Source organism: Cyprinodon tularosa, unplaced genomic scaffold (assembly GCF_016077235.1).
Source record: "Cyprinodon tularosa strain WSP-4 unplaced genomic scaffold, ASM1607723v1 ctg166, whole genome shotgun sequence".
Taxonomy (NCBI): Eukaryota; Metazoa; Chordata; class Actinopteri; order Cyprinodontiformes; family Cyprinodontidae; genus Cyprinodon; species Cyprinodon tularosa.
Genome location: NW_024038493.1, coordinates 2,656,083 through 2,680,748, shown reverse-complemented (window position 1 = coordinate 2,680,748; position 24,666 = coordinate 2,656,083). Strand labels below are relative to the sequence as shown.

Sequence of the window (24,666 nt, the reverse complement as noted above, 5' to 3'; positions counted from 1 at the left end):
ACATTAGATAAGCTTTATTGATCTCACAGCGGAGAAATTCACTGGTCACATATTGGCATAGTAATCAAAGAAGGTGCAATATACACTATATTGCCAAAAGTATTTGCTCACCCATCCAAATTATTGGAATCAGGTGTTCCAATCACTTCCATGGCCACAGGTGTATAAATTCAAGCACCTAGGCATGCAGACTGTTTTTACAAACATTTGTGAAAGAATGGGTCGCTCTCAGGAGCTCAGTGAATTCCAGCGTGGAACTGTGATAGGATGCCACCTGTGCAACAAATCCAGTCGTGAAATTTCCTCGCTCCTAAATATTCCACAGTCAACTGTCAGCTGTATTATAAGAAAATGGAAGTGTTTGGGAACGACAGCAACTCAGCCACGAAGTGGTAGGCCACGTAAACTGACGGAGCGGGGTCAGCGGATGCTGAAGCGCATAGTGCGAAGAGGTCGCCAACTTTCTGCAGAGTCAATCACTACAGACCTCCAAACTTCATGTGGCCTTCAGATTAGCTCAAGAACAGTGCGCAGAGAGCTTCATGGAATGGGTTTCCATGGTCGAGCAGCTGCATCCAAGCCATACATCACCAAGTGCAATGCAAAGCGTCGGATGCGGTGGTGTAAAGCACGCCGCCACTGGACTCTAGAGCAGTGGAGACGCGTTCTCTGGAGTGAGGAATCGCGCTTCTCCATCTGGCAATCTGATGGACGGGTCTGGGTTTGGCGGTTGCCAGGAGAACAGTACTTGTCTGACTGCATTGTGCCAAGTGTAAAGTTTGGTGGAGGGGGGATTATGGTGTGGGGTTGTTTTTCAGGAGCTGGGCTTGGCCCCTTAGTTCCAGTGAAAGGAACTCCGAATGCTTCAGCATACCAAGACATTTTGGACAATTCCATGCTCCCAACTTTGTGGGAACAGTTTGGAGCTGGCCCCTTCCTCTTCCAACATGACTGTGCACCAGTGCACAAAGCAAGGTCCATAAAGACATGGATGACAGAGTCTGGTGTGGATGAACTTGACTGGCCTGCACAGAGTCCTGACCTCAACCCGATAGAACACCTTTGGGATGAATTAGAGCGGAGACTGAGAGCCAGGCCTTCTCGTCCAACATCAGTGTGCGACCTCACAAATGCGCTTCTGGAAGAATGGTCAAAAATTCCCATAAACACACTCCTAAACCTTGTGGACAGCCTTCCCAGAAGAGTTGAAGCTGTTCTAGCTGCAAAGGGTGGACCGACGTCATATTGAACCCTATGGATTAGGAACGGGATGTCACTTAAGCTCATATGTGAGTCAAGGCAGGTGAGCAAATACTTTTGGCAATATAGTGTATATACAGTATATCAAGGTATATACAGTATATCAAGATAAATAAGGATTAAGGTGCAAGAGTACATGTATCACACACAATGAAAAGCAAAATAAAAATAAGAAATAAAAGAATAAAAAATACAAGGGAGTAGCACAGTGATTTGAGGTGTCATATTTACAATCCGGAGGGCTTACATACAGGTGGATTGACTTTTACATTAAAGTGTAGTAGGTAAGGAGCAACGTTGAGGTAGTGGTAGGACTATAATATTCACACATTCATTCATCCTGCCCACTGAACTGCTGCTAGTTTTACTCACATGCCTGGAAGATGTCTAGTGCTACTACCACAGATGATCTCGCTCTGGAAATGGAATTGAACGATTCAGATTAGCTTGCTGAATGAATATAATGGGTAGAGTGCAGGGCTTACAGATGCAAGAAACAATGGCAGGAGTTGAGGCTCATCACACTGCTAAGCAGAGTCATCACTGGAAATTGTGTTGCATGGCAGGGAAGCCTGTATTTTTATGAATGTCTGAAATGTTATGATTATGAAGGCTGACTGTAAGGAGATGACGCTGTTATGTATGAACCATATCAGTAATTACCGCCAGAGGGCACACCGTCACTAGGGCATAGGAATATTCTATGTAACCATAGGACTGTTAGGTTAAAAATAAATCACCTACTGATCCTACTGGTCCGCTGTGCTCTATGTGTCGGAAAATGACGCTTACTTAGTGATACTAAGGGGAGCAACACAACATAAATTGGCGACGAGTTGTGTATTTCGGAGTAGTTTTCACTGACTGACAGTGAACGTTTAGTTAACTTTCAGTGAGTTTAGACCGAAAGGAACACCCGCGTTTAGGGATAGCTTATGTGCTAACTAGCTATGAGCCAAACGTCATCATCTGATGTCTCAAGAATAGTGTTGTGCCGATGCCATTTTTTGGCCCCGATACCGATACCCGATACCTGGCTGTGCAGTATCGGCCGATACCGATACCATAATAATGTAAAATAATTGCCATCATGGCTTTGTCAAGCTGCTGCCTTCCTTTGTGAAGCAGGAAAAAATCTAATACAAAGTGAATCGAGTAGAACTTTTTATGGCCTACCTGGAATGGGTGACAATAGTTGAATAAACTTATGGCTCTCAAAAAGGTATCGGTGCCCTATTTGTTGGTACTCGCCGATACCGATACCACCATTTTAGGGCAGTATCGGGGCCCCGTCCGATACTGGTATCGGTATCGGTGCAACACTACTCAAGAACAGCTAATGCAACGGATTAAACTGCATCAAGTGTTTCAAGTTCATCTTCTACTGTACAAGTAATCACAGGAAGACATATGATTACTAGAATATATGGACATATGGACAGTTTTGAGGAGTCTGATGAGCAATGGGCAACGAATATTGAATGTTTTGAGCATTATGTGGTAGGTAATGACATTCTTGAGGCTAAGAAGGTTTCCATACTATTCAGTGTTATGGGATCTAAAACCGTATTGGACTGCTTCGTAGTTTAGTGGCTCCTGTGACAACTGACACAAAGGCTTACACTGAAGTTGTGACTGTACTGAAAGATTACTTAAAGACGAAACCGCTTGTTATCGCTTAAAGGTGAAATAATAGCACAGTATGTAGCAGTGCTCAAGAAGCTATCAGAAAACTTTGAATTCTGAGCTTACCTAGAGGATTCCCTGAGAGATTATAATGTTTGTGGGTTAAAGTGCGAAGCTGTATAGAAACGTCTCTTGACTGAGGATAAACTCACATTCAAGAAAGCAGTGGAAGTTGCAGTGTTAGCAGAGACACTCGCATGCAACGTTACAGCAGTTGAGTAATTCCCTGTAAGTGAAAGCAGTGTTTTCGCATGGTGAAAAATGCCACCACTGTGGGAAGGGAAATCATATAGATGATGACTGCTGGTACACAGTGTTGCCAACTCCTGTATTTTTGACTGTACAGTTTAAACAATGATTCTCACCAGCAGATCAATGTTAATCTTAGAGAGGAAAACACAATAGACAAGGTGATTAAGTGACTGACTGTGGCTGTGTGAATCAAATGCTGTTATTTATTTAAGATAAAATATTTCAAATTCAGTTATTTATTTTAGACCAAATAACATTTTACATTTACATCCCGCTCGCTCCCGCCTTGAATGTAAGTCAGGGCGGAGCGGTACCGCGTGACCAATTTGCGCCGTCAATCCCGGCGCATGCGCGCTTCATTTGCAGTCTGGACGCTGAGGGGGACTCCTGCGGGAGCAAGAGAGGGACTCCTGCGGGAGAACGGGGTTGGGATGGGGGAGGCACCCCACGGCAGCAGCTACCGCTGGAGGACAAGAGTAGGAACGATACATGCTTTCACGTAAGAGTCTCCAAAAGCCACCAGTGACACTGTAAAAAGTCGCTAGATTTGTCGCTAGTCACTTTTTTGAAAATTAGTCGCTCGAGGGGTCTGAAAAGTCGCTAAATAAATGTATGTGGCTGCAGGTTTTCTTTCCAACCAAGCAGTAGCACACCAGACTCCAGTCATCTAATTAAGTGAGTTCAATCTGAACACAATGACTTGATGAGATGAATGGAGTCTGGTGTGCTATTGCTTGGTTGGAAAGAAAACCTGCAGCCACACGGCCCTTTCTGGAACCAGTTTGACACCCCTGATCTAAAGGTTTTAATCTGTTACTGTATAAATGGGTTTGGCTGTAATTTAAGGACAGATTCTAATACATCTGCAGAGTGGGAACTATAAATCTGATAGGAGTTTAATTTTTTTATTGTTGTTTTGCACAATATGCTTAACTAAGTATTTTTTGTTGTTGAATATTAGAGATTTTGCAGATATATTTTGTACATACATTGTTTAGATTTACTTATATATTTCCAACACTTTTATAGAATAGAATAGAAAATCCCTTTATTGTCCCACAATGGGCAAATTTACAGCAGCAGAAAGATTATTGAAAATGGTCACACAAATGAGGACCTTAGAAAAATGTATAAGAATAACATAATAGGGAAGAGTTAAAATAAATAAAATACAATTCTGTAAAATGTTTTAACAATATAAAACTGGGGAATAAATAACCAATATCCAGCTATGGACATTTTTACAGTGATAGATATTTGAAAATAGCAGCAACATCAGAGATGTGCAAAATGACAGCAGCAGGTTATTTAACTGACTAAGGTTTCTATCATTACATTTGATTTTATTTGTTCCTGCACCCGCTGGTTGGCACCTTTATTCCACTCTGGATTCTTGTGAGTGTAGTCTTTGTTCACTTTAACTTTTTAAAAAAGAAATAAATAAACAAACAGTTTTGAAAACCTCTGTATTCATTCTTCTCCTGCTTTGTGTGTCAACTTTCACGGTTGCTAAGCAACAGAGCATACGGCGGTAAAACCCGCCGAAGGGTAGACCTGGTTGAATTTACAGCCAAAACTCTTCCGGCCTCCTTATTTTCAAGGACTTCAAAGGATCCAGTCTAGGTAGACCGCGTCCTTGGAGGATGCAGCCCAGGTTTTCGAACAGAGCCTCTGATTAAGAACAGGGCTGCCCGCACTGACACGGCTCAAGGATTACGTCACGCGCAGCGTCGTGCGCAGTGCCCTAGTGCCTGTAAATTTAATGGTCCAATTAAGGTAATTTAAAAAATCAGGACATTTCCTCACTTTCTAAAAAAAACCCGGGACGCCCGGGACAGGACGTGAAATACGGATATGTCCCGGGAAATAAAGACGTTTGGTCACCCTATTATAGATACTGCAACATCTATCTATCCATCTATCTATCTAGATGTATACTCTGTGTGTGACATAAAATATGGATCTCCATCCCTGCCACAAAGGCCATCAAATAATGTTTAAAATAAAAATACAGTAGGTTGAAAAGGCAGAGTATCCATCCATCCATCCATCCATCCATCCATCCATCCAGATTTCTCCCTTTCTCCATATAGGCTATAATTTAATCGTTCACGCTCTCCATAGTTCTCCTGTGGCGTGAGCACAGGACGACTGTTGCATGCCTTTAGCGAGCATGCGCATTTCTTGTCGCTTGCGCGGTGAATCGTGCCGCCTGCGCTGTGCGGAGATGCAGGGGAAACTGTATGTGATGGGGAAACGCAGCTTGACGTACCACCGGTATTTCCATCTGGAAAACGCTGTTTTGCTGCTGGAGTCATCCTCACTCTCCATCTCTCTGTGTGTGCTGTACGTTAACACCCGCCAGCGGAAACACCCACCTACCCAAATGACAGACGGAATCTTACTATACATCAGCCATTGTCATCCTCCCCTCTCTCATGACAAGGCGCGCACGAGTCCTATCATGAGAAAAGGTTATAGTTACTGCTCATGCGCTCTCTGTTATTAGAGAGCCGTGCCTGAACTGAACTGCGCCGAGCCCTACTGATGAACTAGGTTGAAACTGAGCTTGATCTATGGGGGGAGATCTATTAATCTATTCAGATCTGGGTTTAAAACTTGGAATTTGACTTGATACCATGACTACCTGTTTTTTAACTTCCTTTTGTGAGGTACTAATCTCAAGTTTTGTTTTGGGTAATACGTTTGTGAATTCATACATACATGTTGCTTTTGTAGAGAAAGGTTTATCAAATGCCGTGATGATAACATAGCAGCAAACGGAGCGCTGGTATCGCAAAAGAATCAAGATTGGAAGATATCAAGCTCAAGTATTAGAGGTAGGCTAGATGGCGCACTGAATTAGAGGTGGGGATTTGACATCACTGATTTTCTTTAGGACTAAGAAGAGAGCTGAACCACAAAAAAAAGACAAAACTAAATCCCCAGTGATTATAAACTTCATGATTTATGGGCAAGATGTCTGGAGAAAACTCAAAGATATCTAAATCAATTAAAATGTATTTTCTAAGTAAAGGAAATTGGAGCACCCAGAGAAAAGCCTAAAATCACCAATTAAGCCGAAAATAGATTTGGTTTAAAATATAAGAGGAAACCGGAGCACCCAGAGAAAAGCCTAAAATCTCAAACTAAACAGAAAATAGATATGTTTCAAGTATAAGATGAAACCGGAGCACCCGGAGAAAAACCTAAAATCTCAAATTAATCTGAAAGTGGAAACCGGTGCCTCTGGAGAAAACCATTTACCCACTGTGGCATTTTACCCCACCCCTAAGTCAACCCTAAACCATACAAATCTAACTAAATAAAATAATCTATGTGGGTGTGTGCGTGTAGTTTATGAAAGCCAAGGGTGAACCAACAGCTCTTCCAATGTGGGTCGCTCCGCAGGCTTAATCATGAGACACTTTGTCAAAAAATCTTTGCCTTTCTTTGAAAGCTTTTTGCTGATCTTTAGCCATTCTAACATTTGTTCTTTGGTACTAAAATACTTGTTGTGGAGTAACTCAAACAGGACAACTCCTATCTGCCACACTGTTACGGGTTCAGCTTCACAGCAACCTAGAACGAACCAGTCAACTGGGGCTTCAATAACAGCACCACAAAAAACTTCATGTGGTTTTCCCTCATCAAAGCAGCTTACCCCAAAGTCTATGAGATAGATTTGCGGCTCTTCTGAGTCTGTCTTAATAAGGATATTATCCGATTTAATGTCTTTGTGGAATATGTTTTTGTTTTTTAAGTAGATGGCTGCTTTCACCAGCTGTTTTAATATTACCTTGGCCTCTTTTTCCTTAAGGGGACGTCTGCGGTTATTGAGGTAACTTTTGAGGTCATCGCAAGGCAAAGGTCTCTCCATCACCAAAATCACCTCATGGCCCAGGTCATACCAGTCAAACAGCGACACCACGAATGACGGCTCGTCTGTTACATTCATCAGTTTAAGCATGATGGCTACCTCCATTGGTAGCTCTTTGCCATTCTCATCTGTATGTTTGAATATTACATTTTCTTTTGGGATGTGCTTGATGGCCACAGGTGAGTTATCCTCTCTACGATAGCCTGCAAAGACAGATCCAAAGCCACCCTCTCCCAGTTTATCCAGCTCCACATATTTTTCCTGAAATTTGGCTTTTTCGTTTTCATTTTCTGTCTCAGCTTTCCTTTTCAGAGATTTCGCCCCAAAATCCTTCGCTGCTGTGCTATCCTCTACATTCTCCATCCTCCTTTTCTTTGACTTGAAGCTTGTGGAGGGTCCGTTCACCTCAGAGGCTGTCGTTTTTCTTTGGTTCTCATATTCAGATATTTCCTTTGGTTCACTCTCCATACTGGACTGTGTAGTCTGTATTCCCACACTGCTGTTGCTGTCTGTGCTGTACTCCAATGAGGAGGTAGATGAATACGTAATTGGTTTCTCCTCAAGGTGTTTGACCTTTCTTTTTATCTTGGCAGGCAGCGCTGGATCCTCTCTTGCTATTCGTAGCTTTGCACTTTCAATCCTCCGTTTCTTTGTCTTGCTTTTTGTTGAGGGTCCCACTACCTCAGAAACCCTGGTTCGTTTGCTTGGGTTCTCATTTTCAGATCTTTTCTTTGATCCACTGTCTGTTCTGAACTCCAATGATAAGGAAACTAAATATGTAATTAGTTTCTCATCAAGGTGTTTGGTCTGTCTCTTTTTCCCTGCTGGCAGTGCCGGATCCTCTCTCGTCATTCGTAACTGTGCACTTTCCATCCTCCGTTTCATTGTTTGGCTTCTTGTTGAGAGTGCCGGTATCAAATAAGTCCTGGTTCGTTTCCTTGGGACCTCATGTTCAGGTCTTTCCTTTGGTCCACTGTCTGTTCTGGACTCCAAGGAGGAGGAAGGAGAATCTTTAATTGGTTTCTCATCAAGGTCGTTGGTCTTTCTCTTTTTCCTGGCTGGCAGCGCCGGATCCTCCCTCGTCATTCGTAGCTCTGCACTTTCCATCCTCCTTTTCTTTGTCTGGCTTCTTGTTGAGGGTCCCGCTACCTCAGAAACCCTGGTTTGTTTGCTTGGGTTCTCATTTTCAGATTTTTCCTTTGGTCCACTGTCTGTTCTGGACTCCAATGAGAAGGAAAGAGAATCTGTGATTGGTTTCTCATCAAGGTGTTTGATCTTTCTCTTTTTCCTGGCTGGCAGTGCAGGATCCTCCCTCGTCATTCGTAGCTCTGCACTTTCCATCCTCCTTTTCTTTGTCTCGCTTCTTGTTGAGGGTCCTGCTACCTCAGAAACCCTGATTTGTTTGCTTGGGTTCTCATTTTCTGATTTTTCCTTTGGTCCACTGTCTGTTCTGGACTCCAATGAGAAGGAAGGAGGATCTGTAATTGGTATCTCATCAAGATGTTTTATCTTTCTCTTTTTCCTGGCTGGCAGTGCCGGATCCTCTCTCGTTATTTGTAGCTCTGCACTTTCCATCCTCATTTTATTTGTCTGGCTGCTTGTTGAGGGTCCCACTACCTGAGAAACCCTGGTCTGTTTCCTTCGGTTCTCATTTTCAGATCTTTCCTTAGATCCACTGTCTGTTCTGGACTCGAATGAGAAGGAAGGTGAATCTTTAATTGGTTTCTCATCAAGGTGGTTGGTCTTTCTCTTTTTCCTGGCTGGCAGCGCCGGATCCTCTCTTGTTATTCCTAGCTCTGCACTTTCCATCCTCCTTTTCTTTGTCTGGCTTCTTGTTGAGGGTCCCACTACCTCAGAAACCCTGGTTCGTTTCCTTCGGTTCTCATGTTCAGCTCTTTTCTTTGGTCCACTGTCTGTTCTGGACCCTAAACAGTGTGGTTTGGTGCGGACTGCATTGCTCTCCGATGAAGATTTATCTGAAACTGGGTGCTTCTTAATGTGTTTATCCTTCATCCTGGCGGTGTTGGCTTACTTTTTTCGACAAGACTTTTTTCTTTCTGGATTCTTTGAGCAACTTTCTATTTTTTCCCTGATTTAAGCGTAAATCGCTGTACTTGTAAAGAGTAGTGGCTCTAACCTTGCTGCTCCTTGGCCTGTCAGAGAATTCTGGGAACTCTGTGTGGGTGTGACTATGTTGGCCTTTTATGCCTATGTGACATCATCAGGGAGGGGCCTGTGATGACATCATAGGCCCCTCCCTGATGGTGACATCACAGGATCAAAGGGCCATTAGAATGTTGTTGACGTATCCTAGCAACCAACAGAGGTCTGTTGGTCCTAAAGAATATAAAACAAAAGCTAAAGAATACAAAACCAACAAATAGCTCCACATTTACTTCAGTTTTACAGGGAAAAGTATGTTAATTCTTGTTTTTCTAATTACTTTCAGGGATACAAACTTTGTGTTCTGGAATCTGATAGCAGACCACTTTGGAACAGAGGATTAAGAAGTCCTGCAGTTCAGGGTAAAACCAATGAATGAATATTAGTTGAATGATTATAACTGCAATTTGTTCATTCACCAGGGTTCTTAGTCTTTTACATGAAGTTTAGAGTCCTGAATTGACACCAATTTGGTCATTTAAACTATATCTATGTAACTCATTCATTGCATAACATTGCAGGCAGGCCGGTAATAAGAATGCCAGATTTAAATGGTTAACTGGCACTGGTGACTGGTCTGAGAGCTGGTATGCTAGAAAAAATGTATCTCCTATTAATTCCCTTATACAAATATGTTAATTGTCAGTCCAGGGACGCATATCAGCAGGCTAACCTTTTCAAATGAAGTGATTTTTGCTTTTTTTGTGGAATCTGCTATTTCAAGTCAGGAAGAAGCCTTTCTACATTAGAGACCGCAGTATTGTTTTATTTAAAAGCATAACTTTTAGGCTTGAAAAAGGCTTGATGTCTAAGATTTCCTTGTATACAGAGGGGGAGTGTCATTGTCTGTTTGTATTCACATAATGGGTAAGCTGGCTTTTGATTTGTTCCCTTTGTTATTGCCCGCACCCTCCAAACGAATAGCATGGCGAGGTGGCTGATATAAATTAGGCAGCAAAATGACAGGTGTACCAATATTCATTAAAGATGGACGCCGTACAGACTGTGGCAGACAAGCTGAACCATGGACGTTGCGCCGAGAGTATTCTGAAGTATTTCTCGACAAGCCAGATGCTTTTCGAACACCAGCACACTAGCAATGGTCTGAGCGACGAGGAGAGTGACATTATAAGACTGGATAATATCCCAATACTAAAACTGAGCGAAGAATAAAAGGAGGAAGAATTCATATACTTTATTACACATAACTGTTTTTAAAAGTTTTTTTTTTTTTTATCTCTTTGAGCACATGATTTCCTATCCTTTCTTCTTCCTGTCACTAACCTATCCGTCCCGGAAGCAGGATCTGTGCCGTCAGCTCATTTGCACATGCACAACCAGATATGCATCTGGGTTTCCATAAATAATATAGTTATGGTAATAAAATTACTTCTTTTTATCCTAAAGAATGTTAATACACAACCTTAAAGAACACTTTATCACATTTCTGAGATTCTTTTGAAGCTACAAATGGTCCTTAAAGGCTAGAATATAATTGTTAAAATGTAATGTTTCATTAACCTCTTTTATATTTTAATTTATGTTTATGTATGTTTATGTTTACCTATTAGGCCATGTTCATTTGGCTTAGATCATTTGGGATGCATATAGTGTGCCTACTACTACCTACCTACATAGCACATAGCCAATATACAATATCCCTTGTAAGCAATGCATCTCCTATGATGCCTAAATAAAAGCCTAATAAAAATGGCATGGCAACATTTGACTTAATCTAACGTTTACTGTAATTCCCCCCAATTTCATAGTCATTACACTCAACCTTTAGCCTGATAAGCCAGACTGAATGTGAGATTAAATGTCTAATTTAGTCTGGCCTAGATAAATGAGACATCGGAAGATTGTTGATAAGAACAACCTGTTGTTTTTCAAACCATGTCTGTGCCTATTGGCCAACGCTCTGACCAATGAGTGCTACTGACGCAACAGAAAGCTGGTGGGGGAGTGTAAATAAACAGCTTGTCGTCCTAAATGAGTGTAGAGCCTCTTCCTGCACACGTTTCAACAAAAACCCAATGTCTAATCTTTCCAAAACTGATTCCAAAGCTGAGTCAAACGAAAACTGTTCAATAGTTGTTTCCATCTTCCTTGTTGTGCTTTCTCCAGCGTTGTGCAGCTTTGTCGTCACGCTCTCAAAACCCCGCCCGCTTTGCATCCAGAAATTCAAAACACATCGCTGCGTTGTGATTGGCCCGCCAGTTCTGGGGCCTGGGGCATTGATCGAGGCTAGACCAAACTGACGGAAATGGGATGGGGTACGTTTAATATTGATATTGCTTAATTGTACCTTATATTGCTTGAAAAATGTTTGTCACAGTGCTCATTATTATTATTTTTTTGGACCAAACAGTTATATAAACTTAATAAGCAAGAAACCATTGACTTGATTTGTATACAGTTTTAATTCCATGTTGTAATAAGGCCATCGTCACCACCGTCAGTTCTAAAGTCACCGCCGTCAGAGGGCTTTTTATTTGTTTTAAATGAATATGCTTATAGTATGTTTCTTCAGTGCTGTTCTGTCATTAAAGTAATAGTCTCTTTTAATGCAAAAATATGTTTGTTGAATGAAAAAACAAGGCTTTTACTATTTAGGCTTAAAGTAAACATTGTATGATGTTAGATCTTTTAAAGGACTACATGTGAAATGGTATAAAAAATGTATAAAGGTAAATATTCCACATTTAACAGCATATATGTGTAAGAATGATGCCAGATAATGATTTAAAAACTCTAAATACATATTAGACCAAATAAATAAAAAAATATTTGCTTTTTCTGTCTGATGGTGTTGACAAAAACAAGGTAATAACTGGAAAAATGCCTTTTTTATGAAAAAAAAAACAAAATGAGGAGGTTGCACCGGTACATTGCTGAACAGCAAAGACCTTGGTCTATAACAATACACCTTCAGAGTTTGTAACGTAACTAACTTTTTATTTTCAAAATTAAAAACCTGTTTCATCCAAATTCCCAAAAATCAGAGATAGTTAAATACTTTTTTCATGCTACACTTTACATTCAGAATAAAAGCTTTCAAAAAAGGTCAGTCTGACATCATTCTGCAATAATTTCTGTTTTTTATGTATTTTGTCTTCTTTATTTGGGCCAAAACAATACCTGATACATAGATGAGACATGATACATATCACATGTCATTAATTCAGCTATCTTCATTAATATATAATCAAAATGACAACATTTAACAGACATCTAGTGGTGTATCATTTAGACTGGGTTGTGCTTTGTTCTATGTATCTGCAAATTAAAATTATTAATGCATTATTTTAAGTGTAGTTTAGATAATTTCTTTTCAATTATGTTTAATAATGATACACCATCACTCAGACTACCATTTGGCTTCATAACAATGGATTCTAGAAACCAACCTCACTCCTAAAAGAGGTTATGGTGTTTGGTAATGAGTTAACGCATATAAACATACATGGCTGGTGAAATGTTAAATTCACGTCTTTCAATATGTGACACTGCATTTACATCCATACAGATGTAGTTATCATTAATGTTATTTTGTTTTTAAAATGGGGTTTCACTTACAGAGCAATCTCATTATTTGGAACGTATTCATCACAATTACACTCTATTCCAAAGTTAGTGTGCACAATTTGGCTGCCAAACCCAGAACCCCTGCACTGAGTTATTGCTCAGGGTTAGTGTTTAGGGGCCAGTTTGGGATTCAACCTTAATCTTGTTTCTAGTTATTTTGAGTAGCTTTTCTGGATCCATTTTACACATTTTTTTACTTGCTCCATTTTTATCTTTTTTTGGTTAAATGAAAGAAGATAAATTAGACTGTTTGAAACAAGCTAAATTCCCCCCCCCCCCCCCCCCCCCCCCCTTTTTTTTTATTAAATGCTCTCCTATTTCAGGGCAATCTGACCTATAGGGTCACGGACTGGCAAGCTGCTACCATCTCTGCCTCATCCCAGCGCCATGTAGGAGGAAAATGCTTAAAGACGCTGACCTTCGGTTGATGAACAGCAAGTAAAAACAATGAACTGATTATTTTTCACCACTCATTGTATCAGAAGTTCAAAAAGGAACAATATGTTTAGATTTATTTGAAATACTATTTAAAGTTGTTGTTTTTTTGTTATGGTGTGTATTTTCTCTTTATCCAAACACTTATACATGCTCCTTCTCATAAATGTATTTCCTGAAGCACTTCTTTTAGAAACTGGAAATTGGAGTCACTGGTGTAGACAGACAACAAGCTCAATTCGTGGCAGTGGCAACTCGTTGTGAAATTTCTGTTGGTAGATCGATCTGGCAAAGTGTAGTACTGGCAGCTGCAACTAGAGTGTAGCATAGTGGCAGGTGCCAATGGCCACTTATTGGCAGATTAACTACTCCGTTCCATCAAGTAAATGTGACTTTATGGAAGATTTAATGCAGTTTTTTAAGCAATAACATCACAATATTAAAACAACAATCTACTTAAAAGTACTATAAATAACTAAAAATCACTCCAGCAATGCGAGCTGTTCCACACCAGTGCGAGGAAGCACTAAACCTAGATGTAGATGAAGTGAGGAAAACTCTGAGGAGACTCAACCCAAGGAAGGCTCCAGGGCCTGATAACATACCTGGGCGGCTGTACAAGGAATGTGCAGATCAGCTGGCTGGTGTCCTCGTTAACATTTTTAACATCTCGCTGGACCGATCAGTAGTGCCAGCATGCTTAAAGTTTTCCACCATCATTCCGGTCCCAAAGAAGCCTAAGGTCACCTCACTCAATGATTACCGGCCCATAGCACTGACTCCAATCATGATGAAGTGCTTCAAAAGGCTGGATAAAGAAGACATCGTCTTCAGTCTGCAGCCTAAATTCGACCAGATCCAGTTCACCTACAGACACAACCGCTCCAATAAGGACGTCATCTCTGCTGTTCTCCACCTGAGCCTGGCAAACCTTAAGGAGAAGAAGACCCACGTGCGGATGCATTTCCTGGACTTCAGTTCGGCTTTCAACACCATCATCCAACAGCATCTGATAGGCAAACTGGAACAGCTGGGCTTCAATACACCCCTCTGCAATTGGCTGTTAGACTTCCTCAAAGACAGATCTTAGTCAGTCCGGACTGGACAGAACACCTCTGATGTCATTATACTAAGCACAGGCTCCCATCGGGGCTGCGTCCTGAGCCCCCTGCTGTCCACCCAGATGACACATGACTGCGTCCCCAGGTTCACCACCAATCACATTGTGACTTTGCAGGCGACACCACAGGGGTGGGCTTCATCAGAGACGACAACGACCAGGACTACAGAGAGGAGGTGGAGCAGCTGGTGGGCTGGTGCAGAGATAACAGCCTGATCCTGAACGTAGAGAAGATGAAGAAGTTCATCGCTGACCTCAGGAGGAACCTGCCTAACCATGTTCCACTGGTCATCAACAGCTCAGCTGTAAAAGTGGTCAGCAGCACCAAATTCCTTGGGGGTGCACATCACAGACACCCTCAACTGGACTGTAGACATCACCTCACTGGTCAAAATCGCACAAAAGCACATGCACATGCACCTGCCCCCACCCATCCTCACCACCTTCTACAGAAGCACCATAGAGAGCGTTCTGACCAGCTGTCTCACTGTGTGTTGTGGAGGCTGCAGCATCTCAGACCGGAACAATGTGAGACGAGTGGTGAGAACAGCAGAGAGGATAATCGGGGCTCCTATTCCAACCATTAAAGATATTTCCTCCCAGTGCTGCATGTCCCGAGCCCGAAAAATTATAAATGACCCTTCACAATTTTAAATTTGGAAGTTATGTCCCCCTGAAAGCGGCTGCGCCTCGAAACTTCCCTACCAGTTCTTTACCTAGGAGCAAGTCATTTACTATTCTTAACTCAAACTGGGTAAAACCATATAAAAAAGGACTATAAACCAGGAGTAAAAAAAGCAATAGCATTTATTCCAGGTCAGGGTGTTACAGGACAGAGAAATTGCTTAGGGTTGGCACAGCTGTGGGCTCAAAAGACGTCAGCGAGCGTCCGGCAGAGATTGAGCCCCGAACAAGGTCATCTCATCCTTCTATACCTCATGAGTCCATGTTTTGCATCAGGTGGATCCTTAGCTGTCCGTATCAGAAACTAACACGCCAGCCATGCCTTAAACTTCATGCATCTTGCTTCTCTAACCCAGGATTACACATAGCTCTCCTTTATCAGTCCGGCTCCAAAATGTGCCCATATCCTGTGTATTTTTAAAGACACAAAGGCTGTAGATAGCCTTTGTACTCAAAGTGACATCCACCATGTGATAAACCAGCCATCCCAATTTACCAATCATTTAGTCACAGTAGGGGACAGGCAGGGCCGTTCTCCACTGGAAAACCCTACCTTCTTCAAAACGTAGTAAAAACCGGGGTGACTCCAGGGAAATCCCACTCTTAGCCAATCTAAGCAAGAAAAACCCCGTTTTGAATCTGACAATTATCATTACCAACTAATTAAAGAACCTTTAAGCCAATCAGGTTTTGAGTCATTCTATATCAAAGAAAAAGTGGCATAAAACTTGATCTCACAATTAGGTAAAATCAAGATTTATCCTGGTCCAAGTTGAAAGCAAATGAGGAACATCACTGATGATGATGAATTCTTTGAGTGTTTCTATCACTCATCAATCTAATTAATCAATCAGAGTCTCGTATGGCCTCCTCCACAGCCCATTTGGTCTACATGCAGTCCGATGGCAGATAGATGCTGAATCCATGTGGTGGTTCTCATGGAGTGTTCTCATCATAGTTCAACAATCCATTCCTCCAGGATCCTCGGACACACAAAGAGTGCAGTCAATGTTCTTACCGGAATAAGCACTGTCTTTAATGAGTAATCGTTATTTACTCCAAACCTAAGAGCAGTCACAACCAGATATTCTTATCAACAATTACTTTCACTTTATCCCTTAAATCATCATTAAATTCATTACATTTAAATTATCTGTAGACTCTATGCTTATCCAGCAGATTGTTTCAGTCTATTCAAAAAAACATTAAAAATAACCTACCTTTCAATGCCTGGCAGTTGAAAGTTATTTATAACAGTAAGTATTCAGCCTGAACATCCTATAGATGTTTCAGCTCATTATTTTGTTCATATAAGCTCAAAATTACTGCAACTAATATAATCTCATTCAAGGAACCTGTAGATTTTTAGAAAGCATTTAACCCTGTTTTACACGTTGTAACATTCAATTCATGGATTACCTAAAGAAAACTTTAAAACTATCTTTACATCACAGCATATTAAGTTTTAGTTTCTTCTAAACAGAGAGCGAAATACGGGGGGGTCCGGGGGGGCTCGACCCCCCCCCGATTAACCCATGAGACCCCCTGAAAGCCTCAAAAGCAAAATTTAAGGGGGGTCTTAAATTGTGTCAAACAATATTTAAATAAAATGTTCTAGTTCCTTAGGAGGCCATTGCTCATATTTGCGTATTGTTTCTAAGTTATATACTATAAGCTTTCTTATTTATAATATTTGACAAGTCTTATTTTGCAAGCACCGGAAGTTGAGCAGTTGGTGTCTTCTTGTTTAACGAGTAAACACTGCATAGCTAAATCTGTTCTCTCTGTGCTGCGTTTTTGGCCAGTACAGCATGTAATTTGATGTGAAGGGTGTATTTTGTTTATGTACATATAGTACTATGTTTCATGTTTTGTTTAGAGGTTAATTGCAAGAAAGGTCACCGAGAAGAGAAGTTCAAAAAGACGCTAGCATACGCGATAACTAGACGCTAGCATACGTGCTAACTAGCCGTTAGCATACGCGCTAACTAACCGTTAGCGATGCCGCTAGCTAGCGGCTAAAGTTAACATGTTGTTTGTGTCATTGGCCGTTTCTCAATATGCGTTCTTGAGCATTCTCGTGTGCTCGTGACACGTCATCAGCCTCAGCCCGAGTACCGTTCCAATTCTCAAGAACGCCAGATCGAGAACGCATCAAATTCCCGGATGTTGTTCTCACCCCGCCCTCTTTATCGAGCATGCATCAGAGCAGACTTGTGCGTTCTTCAGACTGACTGCTTCCCCAGAATGCCCCGCGGCCGCAGCTTGATTCGAGACAGCGCTCACAGTGTTAAGTTAAACATTCCCTTTTCTGCTGCTGTTGTTCTTCAAAAGTACGTTTTGAAATCGTTTGAGGCGATAACATTATACATTGATGCCTCCCTGTGTGGTCTGTTTACAGAGTTAGTGCGAAATAAAAAAAAAAAGTCAGATGTTGAGCGGACCAGAGTGACTAGCAGACCTCCGAGGGTAACCGCAGCCAGGGCTGCGTCTGTAGTGCACTTCTCTCGGTCTAGTTATGTGTGAACTACCACTCGTTCTGATGGCGGTTTTTTGCGGTTCGGTAATTTTTTTAAATGTTTTTTAAACTTTAGAAATTAAAAATATTGTTTTCAAAATGTTTTGTGTAGGGAATAAATAGTTTTGACTGTTAAAGAAATGCTAAACAACGTTGCCTGTGATGACGTCACGAGTACACTTCTGCTCCAATACATATACGTGCTTGCGTGCTCGCGTTCTCGTCAAGTCCGATCTTCCTGCGTTCTCACCAAGAACGGACTTGAAGAGAACGCGAGTACGTACTCGCGTTCTCGTGAATTGAGAAACGCCCTATATGTGTTTCTGTGCATATTCAGGGAATATGTTGAGTTTATTATTTAGGAGAATTGTGCCTGTTTATTTGGAATTGTGTCTGTTTACAAAAAGACTTATGCACATTATTTCTTTGTTGCAGTTTTACCATTCATTCATCCATCCATACCAGCCAATACATAATTGGTAATAATAATTTTTCTGCTGCCATTACCATCTGCCTTTTTTCACTAGCATAAGTATTGCATATTTTATATTATTGTACATATTTATATTTTATTGTGAAATTGAATGTTTAAATGTTAGTATTAGGAACTGATCTTATCTGTTGTGCCTGTGCACTTTATCTGTTTGACTGCTGGTGAATGAGAAACGAACGTCCTCTCAAGTCCTTGTATGTCTGGTGAATCTGAAGAATTGACATTAAAGCTGACTTTGACTTTGAAATGTTATAGGTCTACTGCATATTGAGAAAATTTAGATCGGTATTGCGCAACAATCTGGAGATGGGGACCCCCCCCAAATATTGACAGGTATTTTGCACACTGCTTCTAAACTTATAACTGTATTTTTAGTTTACTCTTATCCTCTCCCCATTGAAAGCGATTAAAGTTCTTTAATCTCTAAGAATAACCAGCTTGGGGCAGATTTCCCCGTTTAAAACTCTCTTATCAGCCTTTGTAGCCCTGAGTGTTAGTGTATGAGAAAAACACCATTCCCATGTGGATGGACCCTTGTGTGTCCTTCGATTCCTTAACTATGTTAGTGAGTTAATGTACGTGTGTGTGAATTTATGTGAGTGGATCTATGTGGGAACCTGGTCAGGAGCCATCCTGCTACTGGCCTTAAAGAGAACGTATCTCGGAGCTGTGATCCTCTCCAACATGTAAAACAGTTCAATGTTAGGACGAGTCCGTCAGGTTACCCTCTATTACCACAGCAGCTTTGAACCATAAGAGTCTTGGGGCCCAGGTGTCCCCACACCCCCCTGAAGGAGTTTTTCCTCTCCACTGTCGCTACAAGCATGCTTAGTGTGAGGGATTGTATTTGAATCAATGAGTCAATCCAATAAACTGGTTTTCCTTAGATAGAAAACTTTGAATCAATTTGACTGGATGATCGGGTTGAACTGTAAAATGCCTTGAGATGACATGTTGTGAATTTGGCGCTATATAAATAAACTGAATTGAATTGATTAGTGCTCGAATCACTCTTTCATCTATTGTTCTAACACACAGTTAATATGACTGTGTGTCATAAACAATATATAACAGCTGAAATAATATCTGATTAAATAAGATATTTTACCACCCCTACAGGTAAGGGCAATAAACATCTTAAATTACCAGAAACATAAATTCCCAGCTGGGAACAACAGTGAAAAGATAAGTGTTAGTAATGATTAGAGATGCAAAGTTTCCAAACGGCATTATATACATTGATAAAAATAAAAATGGTTAAAAACAGGAGGCTGAAAAACCCAGGGTCAGGTCACATAAGAATTGTTTTTAACTCTCCAGCCTGTTTATAAAAGCTGACCCAGCTAATCTGCTGCTCCGGTCTTGTCAGAGCCTATCATATTTGGGGCCTCTGAGCAACATGTTAGATAGGATTACCCTTCTGTTATGTCCCCAGAGCTCCTTCCAAATCCTGTAAAAAATGCAAATCATATTGATGTCACATCAAAAAATATTCTAGGTCATTTTGAAAATGCACCATACACATTCTTCCTCACATGCATTCAACATATAGGACAAACAGATAGACAATGGCACCATCCTGCAGAGAATGGTGTGGCCTTGAAAGTGAAACAGACTGAGTGAAAACTTTTATAGTGAGTAAATGGGATAAATTAATATATAATAGAAGAGAAATGAAAATTTTCCAGCAACAGAGCCAAAGTCTCACTCACCTCTGGCTATCACCCTCAGTCTAACGGACAGCTTGGACACATAAACCAGGAGTTGAAAGCCACTACAGTAAACCCCGTCGATTGCAGCCTATATCTACCCTGGGTTGAGTATTCAAATCTATTAATCTACTCAGATCTTGGAATTTGACTTGTTAACAAGGCTACATGTATTTTGACTTCCTTTTGTGACGTACTAATCTCAAGTTGAATTTTGGGATATACTTTTGTGCATTCATGCGTACATGGTACTTTTATAAAGAAGAGGTTATGACAGCCTCTTAAAAGAAATCAAATGTAGTGATGATAACATAGACAAAAACAGGCGCTGGTATCGCAAAAGAATCAGGATTGGAAGATATCCAAGTTCAAGTATTAGAAGTAGATGGTGCAATGAATTATAGGTAGGGCTTTTACATCACTGATTTTTTAGGACTAGCGAAGAGAACTGAACCACAAAAAATCCTAAATCCCCAGTAATTATGAACTCCATGATTAATGGGCAAAATTTCTGGAAAAAATCTATAAAAATATAAAAATTGTGTAAAATGTATTTTCTTAGGAAACCGGAGCACCCGGAGAAAAGCCTAAAATCTACCCCTAAGTCAACCATAACCTATACTAATCTAACTAAATAAAAAAACTAAATATAAATAAAAAAACTAAATAAAAAAATATATGTGTGTGTGTGTATTTTATGAAAGCCAAGGGTGAACCAGCAGCTCTTCCAAGGTGGGTCGCTGCGCAGGGTTACTCATCAGACACCTTGTCAAAAAATCTTGGCCTTTCTTTGAAAGTGTTGTGCTGATATTTAGCTGTTCTAAAATTAGTTCTTTGGTACTGAACGTGTTGTGGAGTAACTCAAAGAGGACCACTCCTATCTGCAACACTGTTATGGGTACAGCAGCTTCATCATTTCCTTGAACGAACCAGTAAATTGGGTCTTTAATGATAGCACCACATAAAACTTCATATGGTTTTCCCTCATCAAAGCAGCTTAACCCAAAGCCTGTGAGATAGATTTGCGGCTCTTCTGAGTCTGTCTTAATAAGGACATTATCCAATTTAATGTCTCTGTGGAAGATGTTTTTGTTTTTTAAGTGGATGGCTGCTTTCACCAGCTGTTTTAATATTACCTTGGCCTCTTTTTCCTTAAGGGGACGTCTGCGGTTATTGAGGTAACTTTTGAGGTTGTCACAAGGCATGGGTCTCTCCATCACCAAAATCACCTCATGGCCCAGGTCATACCAGTCAAACAGCGACACCACAAATGACTGCTCGTCTTTTACATCCATCAGTTTAAGCATGATGGCTACCTCCATTGGAAGCTCTTTGCATTTCTCATCTGTACGTTTCCATACTAGATTTTCTTTTGGGATGTGTTTAATGGTAACAGGTGAGTTATCCTCTCTACGATAGCCTGCAAAGACGGATCCAAAGCCTCCGTGTCCCAGTTTATCCAGCTCCACATATTTTTCCAGAAATTTTGCTTCATTTTCTATATCAGCAAATGTCACCTTTTTCTTGGGGTTTTGTTCTTTTGAGTTCTCAGATGTCCATTTCTGACATGTCTTCCTAAATTCGTTCCCTGATGTGCTATCTTCTGCAATCTCCATGGTTCTTTTCTTTGTCTGGGCTCTTGTTGAGAGTGCCGGTACCAAATAAATCCTGGTTCGTTTCCTTGGGACCACATGTTCAGGTCTTTCCTTCAGTCCACTGTCTGTTCTGGACTCCAAGGAGGAGGAAGGAGAATCTTTAATTGGTTTCTCATCAAGGTGTTTGATCTTTCTCTTTTTCCTGGCTGGCAGTGCAGGATCCTCCCTCGTCATTCGTAGCTCTGCACTTTCCATCCTCCTTTTCTTAGTCTCGCTTCTTGTTGAGGGTCCTGCTACCTCAGAAACCCTGGTCCGTTTCCTTCGGTTCTCATTTTCAGATGTTTCCTTTGGTCCACTGTCTGTTCTGGACTCCAATGAGAAGGAAGGAGGATCTGTAATTGGTTTCTCATCAAGGTGGTTGGTCTTTCTCTTTTTCCTGGCTGGCAGCGCCAGATCCTCTCTTGTTATTCGTAGCTCTGCACTTTCCATCCTCCTTTTCTTTGTCTGGCTTCTTGTTGAGGGTCCCACTACCTCAGAAACCCTGGTCTGTTTCCTTCGGTTCTCATTTTCAGATCTTTCCTTAGATCCACTGTCTGTTCTGAGCTCCAATGTGAAGGAAGGTGAATCTCTAATTGGTTTCTCATCAAGGTGGTTGGTCTTTCTCTTTTTCCTGGCTGGCAGTGCCGGATCCTCTCTCGTTATTCGTAGCTCTGCACTTTCCATCCTCCTTTTCTTTGTCTGGCTTCTTGTTGAGGATCCCACTACCTCAGAAACCCTGGTTCGTTTCCTTCGGTTCTCATGTTCAGCTCTTTTCTTTGGTCCACTGTCTGTTCTGGACCCTAAACAGTGTGGTTTGGTGCGGACTGCATTGCTCTCCGATGAAGATTTATCTGAAACTGGGTGCTTCTTAATGTGTTTATCCTTCATCCTGGCGGTGTTGGCTTACTTTTTTCAACAAGACTGAAGGCTATTTTTCTTTCTGGATTCTTTGACCAACTTTCTATTTTTTCCCTGATTTAAGCGTAAATCGCTGTACTTGTAAAGAGTAGTGGCTCTAACCTTGCTGCCTCTTGGCCTGTCAGAGAATTCTGGGAACTCTGTGTGGGTGTGACTATGTTGGCCTTTTATGCCTATGTGACATCATCAGGGAGGGGCCTGTGATGTCATCACAGGCCCCTCCCTGATGGTGACATCACAGGCCCAAAGGGCCATTAGAATGTTGTTGACGTATCCTAGCAACCAACAGAGGTCTGTTGGTCCTAAAGAATACAAAACAAAACAAAACCTAAAGAATACAAAACAAACAAATAGTTCCACATTTACTTCAGTTTTACAGGGAAAAGTATGTTAATTCTTGTTTTTCTAATTACTTTCAGGGATACAAACTGGCAACTCAATTTGTGTTCTGGAATCTGATAGCAGACCACTTTGGAACAGAAGATTAAGAAGTCCTGCAGTCCAGGGTAAAACCAATGAATGAATATTAGTTGAATGATTACAACTGCAATTTGTTCATTCACCAGGGTTCTTAGCCTCTTATAAAGTTTGTACTCCTGCACTGGCAGTTAAAAATTGGCCTTCGCCAATTTGGTCATTTAAACTATTTCTATCAGCAAAGTTATTAATTACCAACCACAGATTGTTCAGATTTGACCGAGAGAGTAGATCTGACCTAAGTGATAAATCGGAGGAAAAAAATGACTAATTCCCTTATACATATATGTAACCCGCAATGTAGTCCAGATAAACATATCGGCAGGACAACCTTGGAGCAAAATGAGAAAAAATTGAATTAATAAGGCATTAAAATGACAGGTGTTCACTGAAGATGGATGACACGAAGACTATTACAAATAAGTGTTCTGAAGTATTTCTTCAACAAGCCAGATGGTTTTAAAAACCAGCACACTGACAATGATCTGAGCGATGATGAAGTGACATTATAAGACTAACATCCCAATACTACAATACTACAACTGAGCGAAGAATAAAAGGAAGAATGTATCGGAATTCATCAGCATGTATCCGCATTCTTAAATTTCTTGAATTTAAACTCATATACTTTATTTCACGTTACTGTTCTCAAACTAGTTTTGTTGTTGTTGATTTTTCTCTTTGAGCACATATTTTTCTGACCTTTTTGCTCCCTGTCACTACCCTATCCGTCCTGGAAGCACGATCTGTACTGTCAGCTCATTGGCAAATGTGCAACCAGATATGCATCTGGGTTTCCATAAATAATATAGTTATGATAATAAAATTATTTCTATTTATCCTGAAATCACTAAAGAATGCTAAAACAAAATGCCAAAGAATGCTTTGTGAGTTTTTTGAGATCGTTTTGAAGCTTTTTATATTTTCTCCGTTAAACAGCTTGTCTGACATCATCATCGGACAGGCTCAGACCAGTCCGGCAAAATATGATTAAACCATATTTATCTGCATTTTAGATATTTCTTTCTTTAGATAACGCACTATACACCATATTGTTAACACGAAAGGAAAACATAAAACTAAAAAAAAGCCTAAAAAGTTAGCTCCCTAAGTAGCGTAGAAACCCATTTACGTTGTAGATCTGTCACAGACGACTGATAAAACAGAAAGGATTTCAAGGCATTTATTTTAAGGGAAATACATTATTACTCAACACATTATATTTATTCCGCTTTCTATTTTTGGGGAGGAAAAAACATAATTTAGGTATTTTTTACAGAATAAAATCAACGGTAATCAGATGTATGTCTGGTTGCGCATGCACACATGAGCTGATGGTATGGGTCGTGCTTCCGGCACAGATCGGGTAGTGACACTGACCCCTGAACTTCACAGCTTTACAGTAGAGACTGACATTTTTTCGGGAATCCCACGGGTCACGGGAATCCCACGGGAATCCCGTGACCCGTGGGATTCCCGAAAAAATGTCGGTATAGGATTAAACCTTAACGGGAGCAGACGAGAGTGGGAGCAAACCAATAGTAACTAAAAAAAAATAGGATCGATGCCATAAAATAAAATAGAAAGAAATAAAATCCAGTACTGGCGCCGCCATTTTGTAGTTTTTTTCCTTGAAGCCTACACTATAATGCGAGTCAAAAAAAACGACACAACCCAAAAACCAACAGTGCTTCCGCTCTGAGTTTTTCACCCGCGCTCAAAAGAAATTCAGATTCAATGTATTGGCAGAAATCTTATTGAAGACAACAAGAATGGGAGTGGTGCGGGAGTCATTCTGAATGGGAGCGGGATGGGATTGGGAGTAATTTCATCAGGAGTGGGACAGGAC

General features: G+C 40.8%; 1 protein-coding gene across 1 annotated transcript; it reads right to left on the bottom strand.

Moving 5' to 3' along the window:
• Window positions 1-6,556: 6,556 nt before the first annotated feature.
• On the bottom strand, window positions 6,557-9,091 carry LOC119780767 (serine/threonine-protein kinase PRP4 homolog). Its single transcript, XM_038280909.1, has one exon. It carries the CDS (start codon window positions 9,089-9,091, stop codon window positions 6,557-6,559), a length of 2,535 nt encoding a protein of 844 aa, XP_038136837.1.
• Between the last annotated feature and the right edge of the window lie 15,575 nt (window positions 9,092-24,666).